Here is a 12575-nt window from a genome sequence, read left to right on the forward strand (position 1 = left end):
GACGTTTGTGGTTCTACAACATTCTTCCAGTCACCAAATGTTAAGAACTTTGGCCATTAGCTTCAAACAATTAAAAACAGCGTAACAGTTTTACTGCAATACATCAATTATTACTTTCATTAGACTGTTATTTCAAAAGGCACTCTACTCCTTTAAAGTCAGTATCACTTGTGTTTAGTAGGGTCCCAAAAGTTCAAAGGGTTACGAAGCTTGGCATGTCTCACTACAATATAGGAACTAAAACTAAGTGAATAAACGCTGCCTCAGCAATAAGAAAATCAGTTTGGAAGGCGTAAATTTTTACAAAGAACAACTACTTCCAAGTCTTAAATTCCTAACATTGAGGCAAAAAGTCTCACACAGACACACACACAGGTGTATTCTATCCAAACTTATTGAAAAGCAACCTGTTAATAAAGTATGCCACTACTAATCACTGTTTATAATTCATTAACTGGATAAATCATGTGGCTTAATACTACTCTATTACTAGACAGTATAAAGAAAAAGTTATCAATATCAAAGAGAAGTTTTGACTTGCCATCTCTACACTGGTTCAAAACGAATATCCAAATTTCATCTAACCAAATCACTAAATCATTCAGTATGTAACCAGTGCCTCTGCTTCCCTTCCTCTCCTCTCACACACACACACAAACCACACTCACACATACAAATACATCCTTAGCTCAGCTCATGTACTAGGAAGAGCAGATGAACAGCGTCGTTATTTACACTTACTGCCAGCCAGCTGTGAAACCCCCCTTCTCAGCCAGAGCAGCACGCTGGGAACTCCAGTGACTGACAACCTATGCTTCTTTATAGAGCACCCCTGTCAGGTACGTTGCACATCAAACTTTTTAATGGTGCTTTGAAGTCGATTAGAAAAAAAAGACACTGATGAAGCATTTACTACAGATGACCAAAAGGTACCAAAGGCTGTTTGTTTTCCAAGATAGATTTAACAAATGTGCCCCATCTTTGACATTAAGTACTTATTTCTAATAACTAATTATCTCTTTGGGACTAACAGCTCCAAAGCAACCCATGCTGCAATACCTTACAGCACTTTTGGGCATGGTTTACTGCTTCCATGACTTTTGTTTCACTTTAATCTGTCATGTTGGTCAAGAATTAAAACTGATACCAGCAGCTTTATGGGACTAATTTTGGTACAGAAACTTTGTTCCAGAAAGTAATGTGCATTTATACAGAGAATTGCTGTTAGCACACCACATGCCACAATTAAGTCAATATACCTGGGTTCCTTACGTAGCTACAATTTTTAAACTTGTTTCTGTAAAACAGGTTTGGTTGTGCTACCCAGAAAAATGAATATTCAAAACATGCTTTCAATCAACTTCATATTATTTGAACAGAATTTTTCAACTTTAATACTGCTGAAGATGCATTAGAAAATATAAAAAAGTGACACCGTACAAAAATTGTATCTTACCACCAAAGACTGTTTTTAAATTAAGCAGAGCCTCTAGACCACTAACAATGCAAAAATAAATGATAAACTAGTGATATGAAATGGTATATAGAGAAGCATATTGCAGAGTTCATCTGTAGGATTTCTAAGCACAACATGTGTTTTGGAAAAAAAACCTTAAGATACACAAACCAAAAAGGAAGAGCTTGAAAAGCATACTGAACATCACTTGAACAAAGAGCAGAAAAAGTTACTGCAAATTTCTATGTTTAGCTTCACTTCCCACATCTCGTTCCTTATTAACTTGTCACACTAAGTTATATGGTAAAGGTGATTTTTAATCTTACTTTTTGAAACAACTTATACCATTAAATAGTAACTACTCAAAGTGTTTTTAAACAGAAGCTCAACTAATGTCTACATGGAAACCTCACAAAATCTGAGGCTTTAAGACTGTTCCCCAGATACAGGGCATGTGTTGAGTGGTCATTATTACAATTCAGAGATCACAATTCATTATCATTTGAATGCAATATAGTCTAACGAAAAATTATGAAATAAGCATAGCTCCTCTTTTGGCTGTCACAATTTAAATACAGTAGTTCAAATAACTTCAAATCCAAAATACTTATTTTCACTGTGCAGATACTTCAAACCTAATAAGCTACTCTTTAAGAAAGTTATAAGTTTGTTTATTAAGAAAAAGATCTTGTTTGTTATTCTAAATTATTTGATTAACAGGAACTGGAGCAGTAATTACTACAGAAAGGGAAAATTCCAGCTTTTTTCAGTCCACTCTTGAGGTAAAATAAACATCAATAATCACTTTATGTTGAGATTTGTAGGTTAGAATATATATATTTTGAACAGAATAAAAAAAGGCAACAAAATCTCAAACATACATTAGACCAAGACATTCAAATAAAGCAGTTACTCAAAATAGGGATGTTCCAGTATAATTTAGCATCAATGTCCACACAATAAAGACTATCGGTAAGCATCATCCACTTAATACAAGACAAACACACTAACCTCTACAAATAGTTTACACTTTATCCCAGGAGGGTATGACTCTTTACATAACTATTCATTCAGCAGTAAGCTGTAACATCCAATGTTTTGGGAATCTAGGAAAAAATACTGTTCTAGGTGAAGCACTGGGAAAACTGAAGAGCAAAGAGATGTGAAAGGTGCCACATTTTGCATGAGACAAGACAATGCATGGAAATAATTTTCTCTGAATCAACACTAAATATATAAATAAATAAAAGAAAAACAGTCATATCTTTTAGCTAGGCAACAACATTTGCCTTTTTTTGTCAATTACTAAGACATGGCATTATTTTTGCCTAAACATTTGAGAGACAAAACACATCAGTATCTGACTGGGTTATGAATCAGCCTCCCACTCTTGATTACAAATTTTCTGGTTTCAGGAGAAAGAGCTTTAATTTTGGAAATACAGCAAGCAAGTTAAGGCATAGCAAACACCTTCACTAAAGCAAACCTCCAATCATTACCATTTCTTGTACAATGTGAGACCACGTGGACCTGAATTAGAAAGGCAGAGCTAGAAAAGACTTCAAGAAATAAGACTATTCAATATTCTCCAAAATATAATCCTTGATAGAGAAATTTCCCACAACGGAGTGTTCACAAGCTGTATTAACTACCTTTACCACTGAGACACTATGAAAAGCTTTCTAGTCTCTCTGTTATCAATTTAAATCCATTACTTATTGTCCAAACCCCAAGGACTGAAGAAGAATGTTCTATTTTCTCTTTTTTGATGTACATGAAGACTCATTTCTTCTTCCTTCAGTCTTCCCAAACAGTCATTCCAACTCTCTCTCTCTTTTTTTTTTTTTTTAATTCTGAAAACTTTTGATGATTCCTTCTAAACTTCCTCCAGCTGGTCTAATTCCTTCTAAAGGATGCAGAAAACTGGACACAGCACTCTAGCTGAGGCCAAACAGAACAACATTTTCCAGATGCAGAGACAATGCATCCTGCTTAAGACATGCTTGTCTTCCCTGACTTACATTGAAGTAAACCAATACAGTCGTCATATTACGTATCAGATGCAGGAGAAAGATATTCATTACAGCTGAATTACAAGAGGTCCTTGGGCAGAAGTTTAGATTTAGCCATGTTCCTGTGAAATGCTATGGATAGGAAGGTACATTCAGATTTCTAACAGGTCTCCTGCCTGATATAATTGCCACTAAAAGCATTTCATAGGGCCTGCAAAAAGCCCAAAGGGAACAGGCACCCACTCAGCACTGACGATACTGCCTTAAGCTCCCAGAAACAATGCATTTCTGAACGGAAGAGAGACCCTCCAGAGACCTTTGTCTAAACTGGTACTTGCAGAACAGACAGACAGGCTGAATGGAAAGCCCTTCCCGTTCAGCTCTAACTTCTGTCAAGTTTTACAACATGTAAAATGTTTGCAGTGCAAGATGTGGCACAGTTGTTCTGAAACAATTTAAAAATTCAGCTAGCCAGCATCAAGCTTATTGGACTTCTCGGGTTGTAGAATTCAACAGCTGACCTAGGAAATATCCAACCAGATTTAATCAGGTGTTGTGTTGATTCGTGATGTTAAGGCTTTTATATGTCTGTTATTTGATTTGTGCCAGGAGGCACGCTCAAGATGGCACACAAAGATTAGCTCCGGTAGATTAACTATTCTTGGTGATTTTTGTGTAATTTCTCCACCAGCTGAACTATGACCACTAAAAAAACCCAAAACATATTGAGACTATCCACTATGTACGTGGTAGACTTCAGTAGACTGTCCTTTCACCAGCAGAACCAAACGTAGACCAGTTGGTGGAAGTATTCAAGCCTCTGTAAAGGACCAGATAACTTATCTCCCTGAAGTCACTGAAGACATATCTCAGTATATACCAAACTGAACTTGCAAGTTCCCATTAATCTGGCTACTGCCCGATGCAAGCTCATGCAACATGCAGAATTATCTTTATCCTATTTAGTAGCATACCGAAGTACTGGTAAGGATCTTCTCAGATGATTCTTTGTCCTTTTCAAGATGATTTAATTTTTTTTTAACATTATTATGATGTTTCTCCTTGTTTTTACCATATATCAGTAAAATCGTGGATAAATATATGCAACATAGCTTGGATGAAGTGACATAGGAAGTTCAAGTGAAGATATGGCTTGACAGGGAGTTGAAAAGATGAGTGATTCACCTGAGGAGACTTTTCCCCAAGATATCCTTAACTCTAGGAGGACTTGCATTCACTTCTTAAACAAGGAAAGCTGCATTCACCATCATTCCCTTTACACACTTGTAATACAGAAAAGGAATGGCACACAGTATTTTGGAATGTGCCTTATAACAGAAAGCATCGTGACCACCTATTGTCAAAGGCACTCAAATAAGCAGCATGTCAGACTGATCGTTTCAGCCCAAGTTATGTTCATTTAATTCCTTGCATCTCTGAATAGCAGAGATGTCTTCAGCAAAGTATTGTATTTAACCTTAAAAATCTAGTATAAAATAACAAGTTGTAACGTGTTAACGCTTACTCATATTAGTGTAGTTAGACACGAACAAAAAAATGCACAAGGAAAATACAACTTTTGTCACACCACCATGAAGGGCTAGAAGCTGTTTTTCAGGAAGAAGCATATGTCGTAGGCATGGCCACAAAGATAAAGGCATGTACGATTTTGCATGCATCATACATGTATATGACTGTAGTAGTATTTATGTGCACAATTTGTTTGAACTTCAAGTTACTTCAACACTCTTCTGTAGCATGATCCACAAAATGCAACCTCAAGAATAAGGCCTTCCTACTGACCCCAATAACTGCTATGTGGCAGGGCCTGCAGATATGACAAATTTTACAGACAGTAAACTTTAAAGGTGCCTAGACCCGAATGTCTTAGATGTAATTAACAGTATTAATATAACACAATATATATCATCTTATAGTTGGATAACTAATACGGTGAATTTAATCTCCTTAAAGATTACATATAGAGTTAACTGCACTGGGCTACTTTATTCTATGATCTCCCTTCCTCATCAACTCTGTTTTCACCCTTCTTGGATTCCTGTCGTATCTCTCCTGCCATTCATCCATCATATTTTTTCACATGCTACCCAGCTGCTTTCTTTCCTTCTGAGCTTTGCTGTTCAACCACCTAGTTCTCAACCTCTATTTCTTATCTTAATATTGTCAGGTTACTTTACTCCAGGAACAGCCACAGACTTATTAGCAAGTTCTCTTCCTGCTATAAAAACATTCCTACATACTACCGCCAGGTATTTCACAGATCAGAGTGAAAAAGCATTTACCGGTACAAATTTTGCACTATGTAATCAGAAATTAATGACTCATTATTTCATTAAAACTATTTTCAAAGACCTTCCACATTCGATGATATTTATTTACTGTCTTCAAGGTGACTATACCCTTTGTAATGGGTACGAAGACACTTATATAATGGAAGAAGTGCAAAACTGTTTTAAGTGTTAGCCCACACAGAACTCTAAAGAATATGTTTGGTTTCCAAACCCACCTTGAATGCCTGACAGTTCTATAGGCAGTGGGAAGTGAGTGCTTTGCTTTTGAATGTGATCTAGATCTGGACTTAGATGATGAATGATACTTGAATGGTGACCGAGATCTTGTCCGAGATCTTTTCTTGTGTTTTTTTCTTTTCTTTTCTTTTTCTTCATCCCTAGGAGGATCTCTGCTTTTGCTTGAAGGCCTTTCTGCTTGTTTAACTTCTAAGGTGGGTAAAGTTCTGACTGCAGTCACAGGACATGGTATACTATTGACACTCTGAAATCAAAGGTAAACAAAGAAAAGTGTTCAGTTTTCAAAGTTCCATGCAAATTTTTAATTTGAGAAAGCCCTATAAGTGTGGACAACACATAAGCATCTCTAGTCCTTTACACTAAACAGAGGGCTGCATCTACTCCTGTGCATGCCACATACGTGCACCTTCTGGCAAAGAAGATATCCTGCTCGGTAGTCTGGCCGATATACGATACTTTTTTTTGCAGAAACGCTGGATGACGAGTACAACAGCAAGGAAAATAATAACTAACAATCGCCTTACATTTTTTGACTCATAGAAATGTGTGAGAAATACATCCACCTTAAGAAACTAGTTGTTAAATCAACAACAATCTAACCTCTCACGAATGCTTTAAAACCTCACAGTGCTGCATCAGTATTATGTAAAGTGCACGTACATAAGGCTCACATCTTCAAAAACATGCATCTAGTAGTAGTTAATGGAAGCCTATACAGTTCCACAAATCCCATATGCAAGTTGGGATATGCATGCTTAGACTGTCAGCTTAACTAGGACATAGTTCTGAAGTTTTCATCTTTAGTTTTTAGAAGAAATGGGTACTATCAGATATCTTTTCATCTATTTATCCCTTCTATTTAAAAAAGGATAAACCTGAAAATACAATCAGGAGCTACTGACGTTCAAAGTTAAGTTTTAGTGTCGCTTTCATCCCTGAACTGTGCTGTTTAGATTACAACCTCAAGGAAAACAGCAAAATGAATTAATGCCAATACAAGTTATTTCTGTACTTTGCGAAATAAATGTTTTGCATGTAAAGGGTTAGGAAGATCACAAAAATTATTAATCTCAAAGACAGAACAGGTCCATGCACAATTCATGCTCAGTGAGTAATTCTGACTGCAGTCAGTTAAGCAAAACATACCATACTCCAAGAAATTTTCAAATTATCAGCTTGTACTTGAGAGAATTCTGCTCAATACCTTGTTTAGAACAATTCAAGTCAGGCACTATAGATATGCTCCTCATCTCAAAGCCTGTCATTCCCCCAGCTGCCATTTCAAGGCAACTGGAGAAATCAGTTTCCCTCTGTCATAATTTCTGCTCCACCTGGTCTGACACTTTCACTGTCTGATACAAGGATGCTTACCGTGATCGGAATAAAAAGTAATACATTAAACCCTGAAATAACCAAATTAGAAACAGGTGATCTTTTCCTTTCTTTTTACCCTTCTCCTACTGTGAATGTGTCAAGGCTATAACTGACCACATTTGAATAACTGGAAATCCAGCTTTGCTGCAAGTTAGAGAGCCATGACACTTTTCTGAGCTTAAACTGGTAACTGCTATCACAATATTTACAAAAATAGCAATAAAGCAGTACTAAAGTAGTTTGCTTCAAGGATTATAAACATTTTATAGCATTATCATTTGAGTTACTGGTTTACCAGAGGCCCATTTCCAATTTCACTAACTGCACAATCCACATGTAATTGCAGACACCTCATCTCCAAACTTCAGTTTCCTAAGAGACCACCGCAGCCGACTTTTGTTCCTTGACAATGTTATTCCTCTCTTTATACAGTATCTTAGTCTTCGCTTTGAACACTCCTGAATATGTAATAGACCAGTTTGCCTTGAAGTAGACACCTCTAATAGCTTGAAACGAAATAGCTGTAGGCAAAGTAGAGTTAAGAGGAAAACAACGGAGGGAAGAAAAAAACAAGGGTTTCAGCACCCAAGTTCATTTGGCCGCATAAAACACAAGCTCTCATACCACTGCCACAAAGGAAGTTAATAAACGAACGACACATTTACTTCTAGCTCACATGTAGAGATGCTCTCAGCAATCAGAACGAAGAACCTCACAACGCTAAGCACCCCTATGTATCCACCAAAAGCATGGGATGCTGAAGCCGTGGGCTCTCCTTGACCTTCAGGATGCTTACCGTGAAGACTGACAGCGTTGTCCAGCTATTGCTGAGAAAAGCACAGCTGCAGGGTGGCTGGCTGCAGATTCAGACACCACTGCTTCAGGTTGCTAATGAATCATGTTTGAAAAGCCATACAGAAGTAACTTCAGCTACCCCCAGGTGAATATGTAGGTTCTGGAGTGCAAGACAACAGCTAACACACAGGGAGAAGTCACCTACCCATCCAAACCTACACAACGCACCGCTGCAACCCGGTGATAGCTGTCGGGTCACAACAGCACGATCAGCTGTGAACAAACGTGCCCAGTCCCTCAGTGGCAACTCTGGTTGCCCTCAAGAAAAAAAAAAAAAAAAAAATCACCAGCAAAATGACCTGATTCACCATCAGAGCAGAACATAGAGCTCAGTGAAAGAACTTAACATCAGCAAGTTGCCAGGCCACAAAGAAAATTTCTAGGTGTATAAATAATGCTGCTGAATAAAAATATTTGGGGAAAAAAGATACTTAGTTTCTGGCAAATAGAAGCAGCTGTCAGTGGTTTGTGTTTTGACTAGTGAAAGCTGATCCAGACAAACTAAGGTAATGGGAACTAAAATTGGAGGCACAAATGCAGGGGAAAAAAACAAAAACAAACAAACAAAACCCCCCAAAGCAAGCACAGATACTGGGAGATTATTAAGCATTTCCAAAAGGCAAAAAACCACTGTTTTACTGACCAGGGTCCACAAATCTGCAGGCCAGTAGAACACAGTTTTGGAAAGTATGGCAACAAACTGGTTACCTGATGAATTTTATTATGCATCTCAAGGGATGAGAGATTTAAATTTTTTTGAGAGCTCTTCTAAGAAGTTACACTGCAAACGTTCAGATAGCATTCACTGAATCTCACTACTTGCAGCCTTTCAATACTTAAAGGGGGCTTATAAGAAAGATGGGGACAGACTTTTTAGCAGGGCCAGTAGTGATAGGACAAGGGGTAATGGTTTTAAACTAAAAGAGGGTAGATTCAGACTGGATATAAGGAAGAAATTTTTTACAATGAGGGCGGTGAAACACTGGCACAGGTTGCCCAGAGAGGTGGTGGATGCCCCATCCTTGGAAACATTCAAGGCCAGGCTGGATGGGGCTCTGAGCAACCTGGTAGAGTTGTAGATGTCCCTGCCAATTGCAGGGGGGTTGGACTAGATGGCCTTTAAAGGTCCCATCCATCCCAAAGCATTCTGTGATTCTATGATTCTTTGTCCATTTGGGGTAATAGCACATTTTTTTGGCCCTTATTAAACGCTACAGTGGCACTCAATTTCACTGGCAGTTGTTCTTCAGCGTTTTATTTGCATGACTGAAGCAAATCTGACTAAAATAATGCTTCCTACAGTGAACACTTGGTATAAAAAAATGTTTCAGTGGTTTTGGCTGGGGTAGAGTTAATTTTCCTCACAGTGGCTGGTGTGGGGCCGTGTTTTGGATTTGTGCTGGAAGCAGCATTGCTAACGCAGGGATGGTTTCGCTGTTGCTGAGCAGGGCTGACACAGAGTCAAGGCCTTTGCTGCTGCTCCCCCCACCCCAGCAGCGAGCAGGCTGGGGGCACCAGGAGCGGGGAGGGGACACGGCCGGGACAGCTGACCCCCGCTGCCCAAAGGGCTGTTCCATGCCGCATGGCGTCATGCTCAGCACCTAAAGCTGGGGGAAGGAGGAGGAAGGGGGGGGACGTTCGGAGTGATGGCGTTTGTCTTCCCAAGGAACCGTTACGCGTGATGGAGCCCTGCTTTCCTGGGGATGGCTGAACACCCGCCTGCCGATGGGAAGGAAAGAGTGAATTCCTTGTCTTGCTTTGCTTGTGTGGGCAGTTTTTGCTTTACCTATTAAAGTGTTCTTATCTCAACCCATGAGTTTTCTCACTCTTACTCTTCCGATTCTCTGCCCCATCCCACCAGAGGGGAGCGAGCAAGTGGCTGGGTGGGGCTTAGTTGTTGGCTAGGGCCTTTTGGAAAACAAAGATGATTCAACAAATCTTGTTTAGCAGGAATGGGTTAGGAAAGAGCTGTGTATCAGGAAGAATTTGTAGCTGTATGAGAACAGAAACGAGCACTTCAGTTCATTACGAGACATTTGCATATCTGCAGTATTCATAAGACCAGAACACACATTAGTTATTCTGGGGTTACACTACTTAATCAATACACAAAGGCAACATTAGAAGTGAACCAAGAGGTGCTTATTGCAACAGAACAAAACACTAGAATTGTTCCTGGTACAAACAAAATCAACTGGTAAAGAACATTATCAATAATGTTACTAAGACTTTTACAACTGGCTAATATTTCTTCTGTTCTGAACAGCTGCATTTTGCAGTTAGATCAAAATTGGAAAGAGTGAAGAATGTCAGAACGGTGAAGAGTTTATCAACAGTTATTTTTCTTCATTAAAATCTGAAAATACTTCAGATTCTTTTCTACCACTGTACCTTTTCTACCGCAGGTTCCCCAAAGCTTATGGTGAAGCATTCCCTGACTGAGAATTAATAAGGGACTGTCTACCCATAACGGAAGTGTACAATTGCTCTGTGCATCAAAGGGAGCAGTTACTGCTTTTAGAAGAGTTTGTCTGCCCTAGTCTCAATAAATTGGCCCAAAATGATTAAATAGAAGTGATAAAAATATTTCCTATAGAATAAGTTCCTACAGAACAAATTAAATACTCAATACTCAAAGACTCAACAGTTTCATCAGGGTTTAGCTGCTGCACTGAAACACAGCTATTAACAGCACGCTGACCAGGATAAGTTCTTCAAAAAGAGACAAAATTTTGCATTCTCAATTTTGAAGGGCCAACTGTAAAGAAGTTAGTGGCTGTGACTCTGCTGTTTGGATCAATATGCCTTTGTATCTTGAGTACCTGGAACACTAAAAATCAAGGCATAAAACATTCTTAGCTCCCTTACCTATCTTAATTAAGATGGCAGTTCCTGATATTTACCTCCCTCCCCCCATTAAATATTAATTCAAGTATTTACAGTATGAGGAATTACAACTGTTGTGTAGTTTTTGATGGTAGGGTTCTTGCAATAAAAAAAGTTCCAAATGCCAGCAAGCTACCCACCCCCCAAATGCCCCATTAGTATGTGACATTTTGTTTTACGTTTTCATCTGTCCTTTTGAAAAAGGAAGATAAGGGAAATTTACAAACAAACACCCCCCATGCTAAACAGAAGATACAGATATCTATATTCTGAAAAACAAAGTAAAGTAAGAAATGAATGGCCCTGAAATATTCTAAAGCATTTTTTTCTTTAAATACTTATTGGCTGGCTTTCATTAGGCAATTACATTTTGCTCACAAATCAACATTAGGAAAATATGCAAACATGAAATTATGTTATACGTTATTATTTCAAACAGGCATGCAGTAATGTTTACAGTCCATTGCTAAAAAAAGTAGGATCAACTACAGCAGTAAGTGTGAAAGACATACACTGTCTAGAGTTGCTGATAACCCTGTTATGCTTGGTAAAACTTGAATAGCATCTTATTTTTAAACATGGCACACACTTCTATTTCACTCGTAAACAGACTACTTTCCACAGAAAAAGAAAAATAATCATTACATACAGGACAAAAGGAAGGACAAGCCATCTAAAGAAACAAATGATAAAACAGGGCTTCAAAACAGGGAAGATGAAAGAGCCAAAAGTTGTTAAGTTTTGCTTTGTGCTATAGAATCTTTATAGTCAGAGGCACAACGGCAGATGACATTTGGGACAAGCCATTAAAACAGAGTACTTTCAAATCATGTGCTTGTCTGTTTTTGCAGCATTATGATTGTGGATCTCTCTCCTTGTTTAAATCAGATACTAAGGTTTATACAGGTAACAGGGTATAACCAACTGTCTTTTACATGCATATCCAAATACCATCACCCCTAAAGCATTTCTGACATAGGATAAAACACGAGAGATTAGCAGAATAATCCGCATTCGAAACCCATCAGACACACTGTTAGTTAAATCATGCCCTGTAGACAAAAATCAGCCTGTACTACACTTGCAGAACACCTGACACTACATCAAGTAACTTCTCTGAAGAAGGTAAATGCACCGTGCCTTGTCTAGCCAGCCACCAGTGCTGGCTCCTTCTCCTATTTCTGTCAGGTATTACCAGCACCAGAAGATTCTGGGAGACACTTTATCAATCAAATTACTTTAATGGTCACTTAAGACCAATGTCTTTGACAAAGAACGCAGGTCTGCAGGTCTTCCTTTGACAGGGACAGCAGGGAGGGGACTTTACCTACACAAATTATATTTACCAAAACTTTTTGCTGGAAGCAATGATTTGGCTGCTTAGATTTTCCCTCTGCAAGACTCCTATAACCTGCTACCATTATCAACCACTGTTAACAAAAA

At 38.4% G+C, this 12575-nt stretch overlaps 1 protein-coding gene across 5 annotated transcripts in view; it reads right to left on the reverse strand.

The window, feature by feature from the left end:
- SFSWAP (splicing factor SWAP) overlaps positions 1-12575 on the reverse strand; it is a 51476-nt gene that overhangs the window by 9109 nt on the left and 29792 nt on the right. For 4 of the 5 annotated variants that reach the window (XM_082325220.1, XM_082325221.1, XM_082325223.1 and 1 more), the window contains exon 14: positions 5996-6261. In XM_082325220.1, the coding sequence (XP_082181346.1) occupies positions 5996-6261 (266 nt within the window). Of the gene's footprint in view, positions 1-741; positions 6262-12575 lie in introns of all 5 variants that reach the window. The other variant, XR_014229612.1, reaches the window with a different exon arrangement.

Source organism: Platalea leucorodia (assembly GCF_965183815.1).
Source record: "Platalea leucorodia genome assembly, chromosome: 12".
In the NCBI taxonomy this organism is placed as follows: Eukaryota; Metazoa; Chordata; class Aves; order Pelecaniformes; family Threskiornithidae; genus Platalea; species Platalea leucorodia.